Source organism: Chiloscyllium plagiosum, unplaced genomic scaffold, assembly GCF_037043375.1.
Source record: "Chiloscyllium plagiosum isolate Xiang-an unplaced genomic scaffold, Cpla_swu_hap1 HiC_scaffold_26, whole genome shotgun sequence".
NCBI classification, from domain to species: Eukaryota; Metazoa; Chordata; class Chondrichthyes; order Orectolobiformes; family Hemiscylliidae; genus Chiloscyllium; species Chiloscyllium plagiosum.
In genome coordinates this window covers 48547143-48567898 of record NW_028270164.1, presented here as the reverse complement: position 1 = coordinate 48567898, position 20756 = coordinate 48547143, and the positions used below count along the sequence as shown (strand labels likewise).

General features: G+C 45.1%; 1 protein-coding gene across 5 annotated transcripts in view; it reads right to left on the bottom strand.

The window, feature by feature from the left end:
* Positions 1-20756, bottom strand: part of LOC122563302 (protein-methionine sulfoxide oxidase mical3a) — a 127435-nt gene that overhangs the window by 60189 nt on the left and 46490 nt on the right. For all 5 annotated transcript variants that reach the window (XM_087973682.1, XM_043717009.2, XM_043717008.2 and 2 more), the window contains exons 4-17: positions 18470-18677; positions 17912-18028; positions 17172-17273; positions 14655-14810; positions 12299-12399; positions 10241-10498; positions 8465-8580; positions 5500-5626; positions 4297-4378; positions 2613-2760; positions 1951-2141; positions 1741-1850; positions 913-1065; positions 76-256 (exon numbers count right to left, since the gene is read on the bottom strand). In XM_087973682.1, coding sequence (XP_087829808.1) covers positions 76-256; positions 913-1065; positions 1741-1850; positions 1951-2141; positions 2613-2760; positions 4297-4378; positions 5500-5626; positions 8465-8580; positions 10241-10498; positions 12299-12399; positions 14655-14810; positions 17172-17273; positions 17912-18028; positions 18470-18677 — 2050 coding nt within the window. The remainder of the gene's footprint in view (positions 1-75; positions 257-912; positions 1066-1740; positions 1851-1950; positions 2142-2612; positions 2761-4296; positions 4379-5499; positions 5627-8464; positions 8581-10240; positions 10499-12298; positions 12400-14654; positions 14811-17171; positions 17274-17911; positions 18029-18469; positions 18678-20756) is intronic.

Here is a 20756-nt window from a genome sequence, read left to right as displayed (position 1 = left end):
GATGTGCTGTGGTTCTTTCACCTCAACAATCACAGTGTAAGACCAGTATTGAAAACGGCCTCAATGGGTACTTGCCATCTCTGCTGTTGAAAGCGTAGTTCCCGAGCCGCAGGGTGGTGCCACACTGGTGGCATGTGAAGCAGCCGCGGTGGAAGAACTGACCCTCGGCGCTGAAGCGTTCCACCACGTAAACACGCTTCTTACAAAAGTAGCAAACCTCACTGCTGCTGGGGCCTGGTGCCTGTCTGAAGGAGCCCTGAGACACAGAAGTATAATGCAAACTTCATATCAATGAACAAGATCAACAAAGGGCTACTTTGCATCTTATATGTATGTATATAATACACCCTGGGATCTGTGCTTTGCATCTAATACATATATATACAATACACCCTGTGATCAATATATTATGTATCTTCCCATATTAATACCATACAATGCCAATAGATCACACACATGCCATTTGTCACCTTAGATCCAGGTAATGTCACCAACCAGTTTGAACTAGATTTTGGCTCCAGTTTCTGCCAGGGTGTGTATTTAGGACACTGTTCACTTTAACTGGGTCGGTAACTAGAGAGCACTATTTAAGACAAATAGCAAATGGACTATAGCGGCAATGAAGAGATTTTTTTTTGAAGGCACTAGTTGTACCAATGCATGGGAATTGGATGTACACCTGAAAAGGAAACAATTGTAGACCTTATGGGGGGAAAGTGCCTGCAAATGATTGCATCTGTTGTTCGGGGAGGCATGACATGTTGAATGGCGTCCTATTCTGTAAGACTCCATGAGGTATGCACACGGTGTGGAACAATACATTGAGAATACAGGGCAATAGGTTTGACATATCCTGAGGCTCAGCGATTGGATCTAGACGAGGCTACAGGCATTGGATGTTGAGGCACTGACCTGTCTGCTAGCTGATTCCATATTGGAGTTCTCCTGGAACTGTTCTGGTTGTGAGCTGCTGCTCTCATTCTCTTGTGGTGAATGTGCCGACGATGGTGAAGCCAAAGTCTCATTTGGATCTTCTTTCAGTAATTGTTCTGATTCAGCATCTGACTAAACACAGATTGAGATTTTTTTCAATGTGAAGTTTTAGTCATTGAATCTACCAAGACATCGGGTTGGATTTTACACATCAGGTGATGACCCAGCCCCACCACCTGTTAAATATTCGAGCTCAGGAAACCACAACCAGAATTTGTTTTCTTTATTGCTGTGCACAATACGGGCATCAATGGCTGGGTCAGCTTTATTGCCTCTCTCTAATTGCCCTTGAAAAAATGGTAGTGAGCCACCTTGTTGAACCGCTCCAGTTCACGGTCATTAAACTATACACAGCCTGAGGCCTGAGATCAAAGCTAGCAGCTCCATGCCCCAATATCCTCAAGCTGCCAGCCAATCAGCTGGAAGTCACTTCTCCAGTCCCAACAGCACCACCAGAATCTGTGGCCATAGTTGGAACTGCAGGAAAGGCTGGAGTGGGGCTAGTAAAGGTCAGACAGGAAGACCCCAGAGAGGGTTGCAAGGAGGTTGTGATGGGAAGCCATGGAGTTGCATTTGGCAGAGGCATCCCTATCTGTGAGCCCTCCATGGCAGCAGAAGATGGCATCACCACTGAGGAATGAGTAACCACGAATGCATGAGTGACCATTAATTGTACATCATACTTTCATGGCCTCTGGCAGTTGCTAGGCCTCAAAAGCCCCCAAACATTAACTGTTTCTTTTTTACCACGGAACTTCGTTTGTTGGCCACGCTTTTCCGGAGGGTACTCAGGAACAAGAGGGCTGACTTGGCTGATGACAGGGTCATTATCTTCCTTTTATTGACATCATGAAGCTCTGAGAGAGAAAAGGAGTGGAAATTTTACACATAACCAGAGACCTGGTTGTGTAATTTAGGAATATTCTGAGATCAATAGATACTTCAACGCAAACCCACCAGGAGAAATGTCCTTGAAGAATTCATTGAACTGGGTCAAGTACATGAACATACTGAGCTTGTCAGGGCTGGTAGCTACTTCCATTTCTCTCCCGGTCATTATTGGTGAGATTCCAAATTCCTTTTCTGCGATATTGAATGCCAGTTGGTTATTTTCAGCAACAGATTCTTCTTTAAGACTCTCGAAGTCACTGGAAAAGGAAGAAAAGAGCTCAGTGCAAGGCCTGGACTATTTGCCCTCCTGCATTTGAACTAATTCTGAGATGGAGTTGACAGCAAAGGAATATCAGCTGTGTGGAGCACAGGTCCGTATGTTGTTGTGTCTCCCAGGTACGTAGACGAGGAATGACAACATTCCCATTGCCTCTCACAACTGGAGGGCAGTCTAAATGCCTTACAACTTTAGAAATATGCTTGCCATGGTAGTGATCTCACATGTAAGCCAACCTGGGAACAGCAAGATCCCACAAATGGCCCTCAGGTTAATGAGAAGGTGTGATTTGACAATGGCAGTTGAGGAATGAATTCTGGTCAAGAACACTGGGTTATGTGATTTACTGACCTTTGGGTTTGTTGGAACTTCGATGCATCACATCACCGAGGGCAGACTATTTTGACAAAGTCAAAAATATAACATTCATTATTATCTTGCTGCTACTCACATAAGGTCTGGGCGAAAATGGTGAATCAGAGCACACAGTGCCAGGCCTGTCTTCCAGGATGTGGTTAGGTCAACGACCTTTACATTCCTGTAGCTTCTTGTGTGCTGTTGACACCAGCTCAGGAGCTCTTCGTAACCCACACAGGAATCTACAAGAAGCACTCATGGTCACATTTAGTATTCAGTCTGAGAACAGCATGGACAGTCAACAATCCCTCTGGTGCTAACTGATACCTAGTCAATGTCTCTCTAAACCTCTACACCTTACGAAGAATTACATATAACATTTTTTCACATCTTTTCATTGCCTTAGTAGATAAAGGGATTGTAACTGCATATCACATAGATGTACACAAGTGCACAAAGGTGCACATGGACGTTCGTGTGCATATTTTACACACATGCATATACACACTGCAGGTGAAATTCACCTTGGTTGGCAATAATGAATTGCAACTGGTTATATACTTGAAGTCAACAGACAGAAAAGCAGGCAGAGAGTAATGGGCTCTTGACTCACAAGCACCATCTTCACCCATCTGATGGAGCCAAATGTCATACCCCACCTCCCATGCACTTCTTACGAGTTCAAAAGTGACAGGCCCACTGCAGTGGTTCCCACTGGTGAACTCAGCACAGACACTGGGACTGTTGAGTGCAGCTCTATTCCTCACTGGTACATATAGTATGAAGCAAGGTCCGTGGTGCAACTGAATGTAGGACCTAGGAACAGGATTAGGTCACTCTGCTCCAGCACTCAGTAAGATCATGGCTGATCGGATTGTGGTCTCAACTCCACTTTTCTGCCTGCCCCAGCAACACCCCCTTCCCCACAACCCTTGTCGATCAAACAACAGTTGAAAACTCAAGGGCGCAGTTTCCAGTATTTTCTGGGGAAGAAGATTTCACGTACTAACTGAAATAACTGCAATGAGGCCGGTATCCTGTCACCAAGTCACTCCTTATTTACTTGTGCACAGTACATTGGCTGTTGCCAGCCAGTTCAGAGTCAGTCCCCTTAACTGGGGAGATTCTGAATCTCCTGGTTATATTTGTCAACTAGGGTTCCCTAACTGGTGAACAACCCCAATCAAGGATCTCATAGTCAACAAGATCCACCTGGTTCCAATCACTACAATAACCTCTTTCAGAGGAACGAAAAATCACCTCACCTCTGATTTAAAAGGGAAGACCACTTATTCTTAGTCTGTGTCCCTTAGTTCTAGCCTCCCTTAGAAAAAAAATCCTCCTTGTATCCACTTTGTCTAATCCCCCCTTGTGTGCTGTGATAAAATCCACTGTCATTCGTTTACACTTGCCGATCTAACCTTTTCAAATTTCCCTTGTAACCTTCCATCTCAGAAATGAGAAACTCCTTGACAAAAACAATATGATTCAAGAGGGTAGTAGATAATGAGCCTGCTCTGTTAACAGGTCACTGTGTTAACACAGGGAAAATCACCCAGGTTTCCTCCTCCTCCATATTACCCCATGACTATCACTGGAAAAGGAGCACTGTGCCAGGCTTTGCCTGAGTGACTTTTATGACAGAATAACATATCGACACAGACTGTCAAAGGCCAGGTATAATACGATGTCAGGAAGTATATAATTTTTAAACAAAAGTGAGGGAATTGGACCATTTTGGTAAGTTCCATCTGAGATGGTTTCACTTTGTGTCTTACCACTGCGTAGCATTTTCCCCTTTGTCTGGCTGGTGTCCTTCTCTGTAGCTGTGCTCCTTCCCACATCATACAGATGCTGCACCTTCAGCGGATAAATTAATTGATAAGTTATTCTGTATCTCGGGTGTAACATAACTGAACAGTCACAGACCCAAAATATGTCCCTTTCCACAGGTACTGCCTGACCTGGGATGCCTTAATGGTATAATCCCTCAACTTGCCATCAGACGTGAATGTCAGTTATCAATTCACAAGCCTGCAGCCCGTCCTTGCAAGTAATACAAAATATTTTCAATGGATGCACCACAATAAGGACATCCAGGGCAGGTCAAAGATCACCGAATCTGGCTATTGTATCATGCCTAGTTGGGGAGAAGCTGAATTGTGGAGCAACTGCAAGGAACACCACAGTAAGCTGCTTGCCAGCTCCCTATGGGCACAGACGTCAGTGCCACACTCACAGCACTTTGCTGCTTTTAAAGTGCATTTTGTTTTTCCTCATTGTGTGTGGGTCTCCCTGGATTACACAGCATCACTGACCTGTGAGGGCAGCCGAGTTATCTGTGGATAGCAGTAAGTCTTGAAGGCCTAAATGTTAATGTCCCTCTCTTGACTTCTATTTGACCCAGTCCCAAGGACAGAAGAAATTACGATGCAGATCCAATCAGAGGAGACAAAGAACACATTATAGGAGCTTCTGCCATTTTTTAAACTTACAGTCATGAGAATAGAAGTAATAAGAGCAGGTAGTATGACTCTCAAAAGGGACATTCCCTGGGGAAACACCAGTAAAAAACATAGTAATCCCTGGAAATGAAGAGAGCGTACTGGACTGCTATTTTGAAGTCAACATGGATCAGTATGTGTCATTCACCAGGCTGACTCGTTTAGCTTTCAGTAGATCATGACTGAACTCCTAGATCAGCCCCACTTCTCAGTGTAAACACCACATCTCCTGAACCCCTTCAAGTACAAAAGCCTATAATTCTCGACCGGGAATGGATTCCTCAACTGAGCATCCACAGCCCTCTTCCAAAAGAGAATTCCAAAGATTCAGAAACCTCCAAGTGAGAGGACTGTCCTCAGTTGCAAATAGACGGTGCTCCTCCTCCCACATCTCACAAGCCGCAGACACCCACTATGTCCCATAACTGACCCCACGTGATTGATGAGCATTGTCAGAACACGGTGCAAGGCACATACCTGGGCAGGTTTGAAGTAGCTGAGGTTGAGGTTGGGATAGCGGGTGTGTGGATCGATACTGTACTGACTAATGTTCTTGTTTGTGTTCTCAGGCGTGGTCTGTGACAGCAGCTGGTAGATACTCTCTCTGGAGAAGAACATTCAATAAAGATTGCACTTCATGGGGGAGACATTTGCTGGATTTATAAAGCTCAATCATAGAGGATACAAGATGAGAATTCTTTTATTCTTTCACAGAATGTGCGCTTTGCTGGCAAGTCCAGCCCATCCCCAATAGTCTTTGAACTGATTGGCTTGCTCAGCCTTTACAGAGGGCAGTTCAGAGTCAACCACATTGCTGTGGGTCTGGAGTCATATGTACCATACGGGTAAAGATGGCAGATTTCCTTCCTTAAAGAATGTTGGTAAACCAGAAGGCTTTTAACAACAATTAACTTTAGTTTTGCGAGATTACTGAGACTAGCTTTACAATTCCTGATATATTAAGAAAATGTATAAGACTTGGCGGGATTTGGATCTTGTTCCCAGAGAATGAACCTGGTCCTCTTACAAACACACCATTGCTCGATCATCTCGGAAATGCAACTTGAAACCTTGTGAGATTAAATGGACCAAGGTCTTGCAACAAAACACAGCCAACAGTATTTGACTGTGACAGGCTCAATTCCCATTTTTCATGAGGTCTCCTTTTCCAGGCTCAAAGGATAGCTATAACTCTGCCTCATTTCCTCAGTGACTGATACAGTCTGTGTACTATCCATTTCTGAGATCCGAGATCTCATCGCCTTGTCTAATCAGTATTATCCCTGATCAATACCCATAAAACTCTCTGCCCTCAGGAGGTGGAAGGATAGATTACCCACTAGTATCAATGCAACTGATGCAATATGATCTCACCACCAGTTAGAGTTGACGATCTCCCTATCACTTGGTGATTTGTGGATGCTCACTGGGGTTCGAATTCAGTTGCTGGGCTCCTCATGTTACAACAATGACCTTCAGGCTTTGACACACCTCAGGGTTGTATAAAGTGCTATATCAATGCAACTTCTCTTGTCCATTCATAAAGAGCTGAGAAGCTTTGGTGTTGCTTCTCTATGTCTGGGCCAGTAGTTATTGATACACAATGATTTCCCAATACCATTTCTTCCACAACTACAGATTCACTGTCTGGTTTCATAAACGGTGCTCTGAGCACCTCCCCCAGGGAACCACTCTTTATGATGATAAGGGAGTTAGACAAAGGAACATAATATCCCCTAAAGCAGTCAAAAGGTGATGACTGGGACATACATGATCAAACACTTACATATACACAGTGGGGAGCACAGTACCTTTCTTATAACTCATTCATGGGATGTGGCATTGCTGATTGGGCCAGCATTTATTGCCCGTCCCTAGTTACCCTTGAGAAGGTGACAGTGAGCTGCCTTCTTGAACCTGCAGTCAATAGGTAGACAAGGGCAGAGATGGGTAAGAACACCATTACTTGTAACATCCTTCAGTGTTGCTGAGTCATTGCCCAGGAACCTCTGCCCCAACCTCACTGTTGGTGCCTCTACACCCTAAGACTGCAGTAGTTCATATTATTGTGTTTGGTAGGCTATGCAACTGTACTGAGATACACAAGATAACCCAAGCCTGACTCACCCAACATTCACAAACACCAATGGAGAGTTTAGGAGCACAATTTCTTTTAATATTTGTTAACAGAATGTGGACATCGCTAGTTGGGCCAGCATTTATTGTCCAGTGCTAATTGGGAAAGGTAATGGTGAGCTAACTTCTTGAATTGCTGCAGCCCTTGGCATTTGGAGCACTCACAATGCCGTTAGGGAGGGAGTTCCAGGAGTTTGGCCCAGCATTGCTGAAGAAACTTGTAGGTGGTGATACCTCTGCAGCCATTGGTTTCACAGCTGGCAGGTTTGGAAACACTGGTGAGTTGTTGCGGTGTGTTTTGTAGATGATACACCCTGCTGCACTGTGTGTCAATGGTGAAGGGAGAAAATGTTGAAGATGGTGAATTGAACTACTAATCAAGTGAGCTGCCGTGTCCTGGAGCTTCTTGAGTGTTGTCGGGACTGCACTCATCCAGGCAAGTGGGGAGTATTTCATCGCACTCCTGATTTGATTGGTATCACATCCACAAGCATCCATCCCCTCCATCACTGACATTCGATAACAGCAGTGTGTGCCTTAAATGCACTGTAGAAATTCACCAAAGGTCCTCAGATAGCACTTTCCAAACCCACAACCACTTCCATCTCGAAGGACAAGGGCAGCAGATACATGGGAACACCACCACCTGCAAATTCCCCTCCAAGCCAATCACCATCCTGACTTGGAAATATATCGCTGTTCCTCGCTGGGTCAAACGCCTGGAGTTCCCTCCCTCATGGCATTGTGGGCCAACCTACAGCACATGGACTGCAGCAGTTCACGAAGGTAGCTCACCACCCTCTTCTCCAGGACAGCTGGGAATGGGCAATAAATGCTGGGCAGACAGTGACACCTATGTCCCATGAGTGAATAAAAGAAACTTATGCCTTATAGGTGGTTGACAGGGTTTGAGGAGTCAGGAGGCGAGTTACTCATTGTGGGATTCCCAGCTTCTCACCTGCTCTTGCAGCCGTATTGATATGGCTAATCCAGTTCAGTTCTTAGTCAATAATAATCTCCCAGGATATTGATAGTGGTGGATTGGTAATGCCATTGTATGTTATGGGGCAATGGCTAGATTGTCTGTTGTTGGAGACTCTCCCTCACTTCCCCTTCGCCCACCCCACATGCAGACACAAGATCATCTGAATCTTGGGTTGAGCCTAGTTTACATGCCCATCCAGCTGCATTTCTTCATTCACAGTGGGCAAGAAATCCAAACGTTAATGAAAACAACCATCATCAGCTCAATGAAAAATTAAACAGCATGGAAAGCATACAAGTGACAAAACTGTTTCACTCCTACCTCTCAGCCAGGAGCTCCAGAGGGGTGGTCCCCATACTCCACTTCCGCACTAACCATGCAGCGTCAAACGCTGCAAGGAATCCACGTGCAATGCCAGTCCCTAGTGGCCAGAAGGGCTGAAAATAAAAGGAATTGCAGGAACATGTGGTAATTCATTTATTTACATTCTGCAACTTGTGTGTTCATCTTGTCAAGATAAATGACAGACTACAGAAAGGCTAGGAACATGGCAGCACAATGGCTCAGTGGTCAGCACTGCTGTCTCACAGCGCTAGGGACCTGGGTTTGATTCCAGCCTCACGCGACTGTCTGTGTGGAGTTTGCACATTCTTCCCCGTGTCTGTGTGGGTTTCCTCCGGGTGCTCCAGTTTCCTCCCACAGTCCAAAGATGTGCAGGTTAGATGGATTGGCCATGCTAAATTGTCCATAGTGGCTACAGATGTGTAGCTTTGGTGGATTAGCCATGGGAAATGCAGGAGGATAGAGTGTAGGTCTGGGTGGGATGCTCTTTGGAGGGTCAGTCTGGACTCAGTGGGTCAAATGGCCTGCTTCCGCACTGTAGGGATTCTGTGAAGGCTTAGAAAGTGCTATTGTCTCAGGTCCCTTTGGCTTAGATTTGAACTGAAGACATTGCTGAAAACTGGGCTGGTGTCGTTGAAGTAACAAGGAATCAACGATTCTGCTTCCTCTACCCCTTTCCCAAGTTAAGTGAGACACACTCAGAAAGGGAAGTGGAGAAAGGTTTCAACTTGCAGACTGAGTCCACAAATGCTGCGAAGACCCCACCTATAAGTTGACCTCAGCCAGGACGGTATGGTGGGGGCAAGTTAGCAAGAGGCGTGTTTACGTCTGTAGAATAAACCTGCCTGGAAAGCTGATTGTGGACCTACAGAAAGGTGGTTTCCAAACGGCCTGCTAGAGTAAGAATGCAGGTGTGTGTTGGTGCCTGTTTGTAGAACCATTAACGTGATCAATACCGTATGACACTGGCTGACCTTGAGGTTTAGAAAGGGTACAGAGGAAGAACACCAGGCTGATTGCTTAGGTCTGAAGATGGGACAAAAGAGTTGATATTATTTCAAAGCAGCGTAGACTTAAGTTGAATTTCAACAAAGTTTTTTTTAAGATAATGAAGAGAATCGATTACGTTTTGAGTTGACATTGTTGTTTATTTTAAATCGACTAGGGAGGAGAAAGTGGTGCAAATTTCAACTGCACAAAGTCAGATCCACATTACAGATGAGTAAGTGCCCCTGTCCTAGAGAGCAGTGAAGCACAGGAAAGGCTGCTGACTCATATGGTCACCAGCTCCTCAGTTAGTTTTTGTTCCCGAAGAAAAGATTCAGAGAAGAATTTCCCCAAAATGTTGCTTGCTTTGATTTGGATTTTTGATTTTTCTGAAAGATAGGGTGGTGGGGGTTGAGATACAGATATTACGAAGCACACAATATCAAGGGTTAGATTTCCACTGGGGGGAATAGTCCTTCGTATTTGCCCTCATGGGGGTAGCAGAGGGCAACTGGTCCATATGAAAGCACAACCCAGCAAAGACTAAATTCCTTCTGAAGAACAAAGAAGATTAGTCAGAGCTGTTTTAAACCCAGGCCCTGTTTTGAACATGGGAGATTGTAATGGCATGCAGTCAGACCAGTGGTGACATGTCGGATCAGTCTGTCTGCGTGGATTGATCCCACAGGACAGACCAACTCCAGTAGACATATAAAGCTCAGTGGGTAGTCCCAATGTAAGACCTTATTGTAACCAGCATGCACTCACCTCCACCAGGCAGTCTCCCACCAGGGCGACTAGTAACCGGTGCCCGTGCTGTTCCTTCACCAGGGCGGCATTCTCTGACCGGTACATGCAGGTGAAGTCAAACATGGCCACGTCTGGCTCCCCGCGGTGATTCTGGGCAAATTCCAGGTGCGGAAGCTGGTACTTGGTGGCGAAGTTGGCAGCTTCCTGGGCGTAGGAGAGGAGAGATTTCGAACAGACGTTCTGTGGCGACAGCAGGGAATCTGCGTCTTGCTTGTCCTGTCAAAGTGAGGTTGGTTAGTCAGGGGCTGTTATTCCATTGAGAACTGCCAAATCACCAGTAGAAGTACAGCAAAGGGCTGTGGCTGGTGGCTTGGTGGGTAGGGGCTCTCCACTAACTGAGTACTGAGCCAGGCAGATCAGCCTCAGCTGAACCTATGCAGGTGATACCATTGTCCTCAGTCTGTTTGCTTTAGCTGGTAAAAGATAAATGAGCCAGTCTGGCTCGCCCTCTACTGACAATGTGTATCGATGCTGAGCAAAGAGAAGCTGGTACAGGGATGCCATTGGTGAAATACTCATTGTGTGGTCCATCAGACCATAAGAGCAGCAATTAGGCCATTCAGCCCTTTGTGTCTGCTCCGCCATTCGATCATGGCTGATAGGTTTCTCAACCCCATTTTTCCACTTTCTCCCTGTAAGCTATAACCCCCTTCGCAATGCCCTTGGCAATAGTGGGGCACAGTGATACCTCTACCAAAATCTTTGGTGCCATGACTAAGAGCTGGCATCAAGATAGAACTGGGGAAGCATCTGTCCATGTATGGCCTTCATCAGTGGCATCCTGGCACACACTAGACATCACTGAGGAGGGGAGCAGATACCAACAATCTATTGCTGGGATACTACTGGCCTTGTGAACATCCCCTTTTAAATTATGTGAGTAAATCCCGGGATTTGCTCAAAGCCAATTGAATCGGTCGGTGTTGATTAATTCCAGTTGGTGACTGACCAATATCTTTACTCATGTATGTCATTAAGATGCGATGCTGAGCAAGATTTCAACCAAGTTTGGTCAGGCGCTCTCAGAGCAGCTTACTGACAATTTCCAGGGCTCCCAATATAAAGGACAGTGCTAGAGACCTCTGACGTCTTTGGGCAATTTGGAACACAGTGACTTCGCAGAAGGTTCCAAGGGGTTGGAAGGGATGCTCGAGGCTGCTTCGAGAGAGGACAGATTAAATAGGCACAAAAAGAAAATTCTGAGGAACGTTCTAGATTAATTGCTCCATGATCTTTTTCAGCTTCCATTTTATCCTTCTAAAGTTGACCTTTTGCTCATTGCTGTTTTGCATCACTGCTATTGAAATGGACAATATTGAGAGAATGAAGCCCCCAAAATATGTCACCACTCCCATCAAGATAATCTACTCAACCATCATGAAAGGAACGATCAGTACAGGCCAGAAGAAGCTAGAAGCTCCTGTATCACTGGACAGGTCATCATTAGGTGAGGATAAAACTGAATATGGGTGATAATGGACCCCGTGGTCAAATAACTCAGTCAGAAAGTGTAGTTAGTGCTGGAAAAGCACAACTGGTCAGGCAGCACCTGAGGAGCAGGAGAGTCGACATTTTGAGCATCAGGAATGATCTTGAAACGTCAACTCTCCTGCTCCTCGGATGCTGCCTGACCGGCTGTGCTTTTCCAGCACCACACGTTTTGACTTTGATCTCCAGCACCTGCAGTCAAATAACTCAGCATGTTTCAGCGCCAAGGTGTGCCTGCGTACTTGAGGTAGGTGTACAGGCCTACAGTGCCTACACCAGGAAAAGGCAGCACCACCACAAGACAATTGTTCTCAGGCAATAACACAAATGGGCAAGAGTGGTCTGCACACTTTGTTGAGAAACAACTGGAGCACGTCGAAAAGAGCGGCCAATTTACCATCACTCAGTCGACACTGCTGGCTGAAAGAATCATCAACCCCTACAGTACCATCTTCCAGTGACAGATTCCCAACTTTTATGACAGATGGAGACCCTCAACGCACACACATGAAAATAAATAGGCTTCACCTGCTCAATGACACCACACTTCAGCAGGCTCTGTTTCCTTGCAGTCATCACAAAATAGTGAGTGTCATCCTTGTAGTAAACGATGTTCTCCAAGTCAATCCCTGAAGGTGAACGGAGATAATTTCAAAACCACTCATGGTGTACACTGGGTAGGTGTGGGGAAGGGGAGGGTTAATTTGAATTGCTCACATATTTCAAACAGAAACCAGTTTAGTTTGAAGAGCTTAGCTGCAGTTTTTAGTCGTGTACACAGATGGGAAATTCTCACTCTCAGCTCTCACATGGACAAGGTGTCCAAGCATTGTCAATGAGAATGCCTCATCTACTCAGCCCAGCACTTGCCAGAGGGAAACACAGTTTTCTACTAGCTCCATCACTCATAGCTTTGAGATACTCACTTGACCCGTACCCCCTCTATTGCACCTTTAGATTACAGAAGATCTGGAGTGGGCAGAGGGTAAAATTCCAATTTGTTTTTGTCATAATCCCCAAGCTCACATTTGTAATGTATCTGAGGTCCATGAATAACCACACGTTCCACCCTGCCTTCGGCACCCAGCCTCCAGGTCTCACAGAGTGTTGTGACCGCCGAAAATATCAGCAGCAGGACGCATGGGATGGGTTTACCAATGTACCAGATGCCAAGTGAAAGGCAGGGCTTAATGTGTTGGGGTACAGGCTGGCGATGATCGTGAGGTTTATGAGGATGAGGTAGGGTGATGAATGTTCAGAGGGCAAGAAGGTAGGGAGGGGCTGGGTGGGTAATGGGGGAGTGAGGAAAATGGTGCTGTGTTGTGTGGGGGGGACAAGAGGTAATGTCATGTTGGGGAGTGTGAGGGGGTGAGTGGGACATTTGTAGAAGGCAAGGGTGGGGTGGGTATTGCACTGGGAGGGGGAGTGAGTGCTGAGTGTCGCAGTTTAGGAAGCAAGGGCAAGTGTCACATGGTACAGAAGACTCATTGTGTGGGCAACTGTTGGGTATCCTATTTGTGGGGGCTGGGGAAGAAGGAGCGGGTGCCACATTTGGGACGGTTGAGGTATGGGATGGGTATGGTCATAGCTGATGTTAGTTCAAACTCCTTTGATAGAGTCATACAACACAGAAACAGACCCTTCGGCCCAACTTATCCATACTTTCCCAAACTAAACCAGTCCCATTTACTTGCATTTGGCCTCTGAACCTTTCCTATTCATGTACCTGTCCAAATGTCTTTTAAATGTTGTGACCGTACCCATATCTACCATTTCCTCTGGCAGCTCGTTCCATATATGGACCACCCTCGGTGTGAAAAAGTTGCCCTTCAGGTCCTTTTTAAATATTTCCCCTCTCATCACAAAATTATGCCCTCTAGTTTTGGACTCCCCTACCCTAGGATAGATACCTTTGCTATTCACCTCATGATTTTATAAACTTCTATAAGGTCATTGCTCAACCTTCTACGCTCCAGTGAAAAGAGTCCCAGGCTACCCAGCCTCCCCTAATCACTCAAACCATCCCGCCGCGGTAACTATTCTCTGCTCAGAAGGTGAAGTTGAAAATCCAGCAACTGCCAGCTTCCTTTTCTGTCAGGGAAGGTCACCCAGACATCATCAAATGATAACACTAGACTGGGTGATTCAGCAATGATCGTTACATGTTGAGGAGTTAGATTCCATAAGGGTTATCATGGCAGATTGCAAGCTGAGGCGATGGAGATATGCACGAAGGGCACCTTTGACAGAGATGTACTTGAGTGATGACTGTGTTAGCGGGCAATGGGAATCCCTGAAAGAAGCCAAGCGATTGAACTGAGAATCACTACAGGCAAGTAGGAACAGGAGGCTATTCAGCCCTCAAACCTAGTCCACTATTCAATTATAGCTGGATTGACCTCTGCCTAACTGTTCTGATTCATTTGCCTAACAAAAATCTATCAAACCCCACTTTCAAAATACTCAGCCTCAACAGCTTTTCAAGGAGTGGAAAGTTTCTGATTTTCACTGCCATTCATGTGAAGAGGTATTTCCTGCCATTACCCCATGAAAAGCCCAACTCTAATTTTAAAACTAAGTGCCTTGTACTGGAAACTGTCCTCAAAAAGTAACTTCTCTCTAACCGCTCCTTAAATTAGTTTAAACACTGCAAATTGCTCATCTCTCAAGTTTCTATATATAAGGGAACAGAAGCCTTGTTCACCCAACCTGGGGTTGAAATCTAACCATTCTAGTTGTGGGATGAATCTTAAGGCACAGAACTGGAACCTCAACATGGTCAGTGCAGCTGCTGCTGTGAGACAGACATAGGTTTAACTCCCCTGAGCCATCAGTGGGCGAGTGGAGTGTGAGTGAACTCCCTTGTGGGGTGTAGGTTCCTGACCTGTGTCCTTGCGAAGCTGTTGGAAGAATTTCTGGTTGTAGAGGTAAGCGACTCCACTGATTTCCTCAACCTTGGCCTCTGCTGTGGTGTTGTAGTTGATGAAATTAGCCGTGATCCCAATCGCCAACTTCCCTCGCATCTCCTTCTTCTTGAACCCTACAAGTTTCACAAACAGAACTCACTGAGACAACTTGAATTGTTGTTTCAAATGTGTAACTTCGATGGCACAATGCTGACTACCTCTTAGTGGGTCATGGCACACTTCCACTGTGCCTGCAAAATCTAGTGCCAACCGAGTGGGCACCCATTCTCATCGTGGGCTCAAGTCTCAGTCCAGACTAACCTGCCATTCCAGCCTGCTGGATCTCAGAGATCCCATGGCACTGTTTCAAGGTGGTCATGAATGTTTTCTCATTTTCTCTACAGCACTGGAAGAGAATATCTATTCGTCACCACATGGGAGCTTGTTTTCCACTATGTTATTGCTGCATCTCCTTTAGCACAACATTTCAAAACCACTCATCGGCTGTAAATTGCCTCAGGGTACCCTAAGTTCATGAACGGAGCTATATCAATGCGCAATCTTACTTTTAAACTCTCAGCCGATACAGAGTTGATTGACTTCAGCAGCAGAAGTATCAGAGTCAGGATTCCACCTTCTCATCCAGGGACAGAGCACATATTACAATTTGTAAGCAGGTAAGACTGAAAACGCATGGAAACAGAAACAGAGATAGTAATGTGCCCAGGGAGTACTGTTAGGTCTCAGTGCCTGATAGTAATTGGGGTGCTGTGATCAGCTGATTGGGTGAACTTGAAGGCCCAATGTCTCACAGCCAGTGTCACCTTCAGTTCCTTGTCTCTGCTTCTTCCCTCATTGGGATTAAGGCTCAACAGGAGCTGGCAACCTTCCAGAATACCTTTTCTGTCTGTCTCTCTGCCTGAAGAGTCACAACAAACGTAACTATTTTAGCTTGGAGTGTGTGACACTGCTGCACTCAAAATACAAATCCTCTTCCATACAAGCAGAATGCATTGACCACCCCCCCCCCCCCCTCCCCCCCCCCCCCCCGCCCCCTTTGCAAGCTTACAGTGCTCAACTAACAACTGAACAAGTTGCACCATACTTTGCAAGGTTTATCAAGCACTACTTCCCCACTCATGGTGAAAGTGTGGTTTGTGTGTCACTTCCTATCCAACAGTCTCACTAAAGCTATCACACATCAATGCTTCAGCAGATTCACACAGGACACATGCAGATCCACTTAGCCCCTTATGTTGTTTGAGCATCTCTAAGTTCAGTAAAACTGCTTTTCTTGTGGTATTGCACACAGCCAGCTGGATGACCAGGTGCCTGTGTAACATGTTCAATATTCTGCTAAACAGCAGCCATTGTTGTGTTGAGAATTTTTGAAAAAATCCATCAGCACTATTCTGCTGTGAACAGTTATAACAACAGGACTAAGGTTTCAGCTCATTACTGTGTTTTATTAATTCATTCTTATGATATGAGTATTGCTAAGCCATTTATTACCCTAAAGGACATTAAGGGTTTTGACAAGAGTTACCAAGTAGGCTGGCATGTTTTAAAATCCAGAAGTTTTTATTGAATTCAAATTTCACCATCACCCATCTGTGGCAGATTTGAACTAATCTGCCCAGCCTGTAGTTCTTAGATTACCAGTCTATTGACAGTACCACTACACCATCATCTCCACCTGTGGTCTAAGCACAAAGGCTGGCACTGTCATTCGAGACCTAAAGTGACCATCCCTCCATTTATACTATCGCCAGGACCAGGGACCAAGCCCGGGCTCAGGATTATAAGCTATAGCCAATAGCAGGAATATCAGATTCTCTGTGGTAGTGATTGAAGGGCTAGAACCTTAAGGGACCTTTCTTTTCAGGCAGAGAACCGTTCAGAAGGAGAACTCAGTGTTTCCTTTCAGCACAGATGAGACAGACAATAGGAAATCGCCTCATGCATCTTTTTCCTCAGTCAGATTGCTCATCGCAGTTGGAAATGGGAAACTCTTGTTGGCAACTCAAAATAAGGCTGTGAAGTGTAGAAGGATAAACAGAACTTATCCCAAGGTAGATCATTACAACAAACTATGTTTTATGTTCTAACAAACAAAAATGCAACTTTCAATTTGACCTTTCCTTCTCAATTTTAAGTGTAAATTACAGATATTCAGCCTCTTGGGTGAAATTAATGCTTTTTTTTTTGCAATAGTGATTACACCTCAAAGTATTTCACTGGTTATCAAGTGGGATATTCTGAGGTAATGAGAAGTGCCATATAAATTGAAGTTCATTTTTCATTCCAAATGCGTTTGTTCAGGGAACTCAGCAATTACGGACAAACTGCCCCTTGTTCCACATTTATTTCTTGACCCATTCTTTATTATTTTCAAGGTCTTGGACACAAATTTCAAGAAATGTATGCAAGATTTAAGGCGAGTCAGCAATTCAAGTTGTGTTTTTTGAGTGACCGATCCTATTGCGTGGTCTTACCTTCAGGGACGTATTTGCCTCCACCAGCTGAAACAAAGACATCAAACTCATACTTGGACAGTGAATGGCCAGTTGGCAGAAGATCAGCTCGCCATCCAATCCCTGTAAAACAGAGACAAAGAAATACACAGGGATTGATTTATAAAATGAATACCAAGGGCTGTGTCTTATAATGTACCCAGTGCAGACAGACAGTGCAGATGGTATGCAATAAAATAGCTAAACTGCATAGATTACTTCCTACGTGTGTCTAATTCACCAACGCTTTCCCTCTACCATGTACTAGATATTCTACCATGTATGAATTATTATTACATGTTTGTCTCACAATTGTCTTTCCTCCCCCCATTCATGGGTTAATTTACCAATGCTGAAAATGTGTTGCTGGAAAAGCGCAGCAGGTCAGGCAGCATCCAAGGAACAGGAGAATCGACATTTCGGGCATAAACCCTTCTTCAGGCTTATGCCCGAAATGTCGATTCTCCTGTTCCTTGGATGCTGCCTGACCTGCTGCGCTTTTCCAGCAACATATTTTCAGCTTTGATCTCCAGCATCTGCAGCCCTCACTTTCTCTCATTAATTTACCAATGGGATATTGAGTTCTTGCCCTGTGCCATCCATTCGCAATGAATGGGCTCTGTGATCAGCGGGTATGGTCATGGGTTAATGATGCCCACCACATAGTCTCACGTCACTGGAGGTGTGCAGCAAGCTCCCTGCCTATCACACCACGTCTGTACCTTTCTCCTTCTGATCTTTCGGAGGCTTTATGAATCCTTTGTATTCCACGTTGACATGGACTTCCACACCCAGGATGAGAGCCACCTTCAGCAGAATTAGCTGCAATTGCCGGATGCCTGTCACAGAGGGATTGGAAAGTTGGTTACCCATTGGAGTCAATCACTGGAAAGTTTTCAGTGATGAGGAAGATAAGTGACTGGCAGTAACTCTCTACAGAATTAATGCAGTATTTCCAGATTAGTACAATGGAGGGTACGTAGGTTTGTCCAATCTTACAGTAGGATAAAAGGCCAACATAACATTGAAGACTGAAGGGCGTCTACTGTGCTTTACTGTTCTATGTTCTATATACAGGGAGCCCAATATACGACAGATAAAGTCCCTGTGCACAACATGTCAAATTCAGGAACATAGTCCTGTTACTTTTATACTAATGTTCTGAAGCCACATAAATATTTGATACATCCTGAGGTAATTTTAGGGAAACATTTTGCATTTTTTAGACCCTAAGTTCCTAATTTTTACCCCACTCACATCATCTGTCTCTATGAACTTACTGATATGGTCAAGGGAACCGGAGCAGAATTTTCCATAGAACTTCTTGGCTCCAAGAGCTCGCAGGTCATGGATGGTGAACGGCCAGAGGTGGAGAACATTGTTCCGTGAAAAGCTCTCCCTCTTCTCCACAATGACGACTTTGGCGCCGAGAAAGGCAAGCTCGATGGCAGTGCGCAGCCCACAGGGACCGGCTCCTAGGACCAGAGACTGCAAGAACAACAATCGCAAGGTCAGAAACCTACCAGAAGACCAACAAAACCTCCAAGGGAGAATAAAAAAGTCTGTTTCTAACGCAATGCAAATCTACAATCACTAGTTTCACACTCTAACAGAAAGTGAGAGATGTCCAAGGTGTTTCTACACCTGATGACTCCCATTACAGGATCAATAAGTGAAAGTGAATGACTAAGGGCAGCACCAAGAGCTGTAATGTGAGGCACCACTGAAACACAACAAGGGAAAACAAACCTGCAGGATTTAGGAAAGGGATCCTTCATTTCATAAGGGCTTGGGTAGACACTACCAGCAGAACTCCAAATGGTGTGGGTCTCCTGCTCATGGTCCATATTGCTGGCACAAGGCATAATCCATGAGAGAAAAGTGGGATGTCATCCAGTAAAGATTTCTGCACTCATCATAGGGGGTGTGAAGGGAAGGTGGCATTGGTGTAGAAGATCTACCATGACCATGTTGAATGGTAGAGCTGGCTCACAGAGCCCTAAGGCCTACTGCTGTTCCTACTTCTATCTTACTTTGTACAGTCATCACTGTCACATTTGATTTTAGACCTGGTCTGACCCAACTCAAGACAAGTCCATTCCAGTCTGATTAAACCTGACCCACAACACTTGCTAGAGGAGCAAAACAGTTGTCATTATTTCCATCTGAAATGTCTAAACAGCCATTGTATGGCACCAATGACCAATGAAGTGTGTGTCTGGATGCAAGACCCGATCCTTGTGTATAATCAAGGAGCCAATAGACAATAGACAATTGACAATAGGTGCAGGAGTAGGCCTTTCTTCCCTTCGAGCCTGCACCACCATTCAATATGATCATGGCTGATCATCCTTAATCAGTATCCTGTTCCTGCCTTATCTCCATAACCCTTGATTCCACTATCCTTGAGAGCTCTATCCAACTCTTTCTTAAATGAATCCAGAGACTGGACCTCCATTGCCCTCTGGGGAAGAGCATTCCACAGAGCCACCACTCTCTGGGTGAAGAAGTTTCTCCTCATCTCTGTCCTAAATGGTCTACCCCGTATTTTTAAGCTGTGCCCTCTGGTTCGGCACTCACCCATCAGCGGAAACATATTTCCTGCCCCCAGAGTGTCCAAACCTTTAATAAGGGCTGGTAACGTGAGGGCAAGCCCCCTAACACTCAGGTCAATGAGAACATGGATTAAGGGTTCAATCATGCACATTACTTACTCTATTTCTGAGGCCATGCTTTCAAGTGACTGAGCTATCCACTCAGTTGTATCAAAACAGCAGCTCAAGGAGATGGAGGCCACAAATTGTCAAACTACTAATAGCATCAGTATTAATAAATCATGGCTATAAATAATCTGAGAACATTCAAAGTTAGGGAAAGCACTCCTTATAAATTCTCTCATCTGAACGCAATCTTTCATGCACACTTGAAAGTTTTGAGCTTCTGCAGACTGAAGCTCGTTTTGGTTTCTATAATTGCTGCAATTAAATAGTAATATGGGCGGTACAGTGGCACAGTGGTTAGCACTGCTGCCTCACAGCACTGGAGACCTGGGTTCAATTTCTGCCTCAGGTGACTGTCTGTGTGGAGTTTGCATGTTCTCCCCGTGTCTGTGTGGGTTTCCTCCGGGTGCTCTGGTTTCCTCCCACAGTCCAAAAATGTGCAGGTGAGGTGAATTAGCCATGCTAAATTGCCCGTAGTGATAGGTGAAGGGGTAAATGTAGAGAAATGGGTCTGGGTGGGTTGCTCCTCGGAGGGTCGGTGTGGACTTATTGGGCCTGTTTCCACACTGTAAGTAATCTAATCTAAGAGAAACTGATGATGAAATGATTAAATTGCTCAAAAAAAAAGAGAAATGTTTAGCAAATCAAAGGGGGAGCCCAGCTTCTTTCTGCAGTGTTCCCTCGAAAATCGTTAACATTGCAGATGAGTGTAAAAGGTTTGAGATGCAGTTGCTGCGTTAGCCTCACTGGAAATGAAACTTTGCTGCATTACTGAAAAAGACACTTTCTGTTTTTTTTGTTGTTCTGTATGCATCAGGACACGTTCCTGAGTGTGCAAAGAATTCCA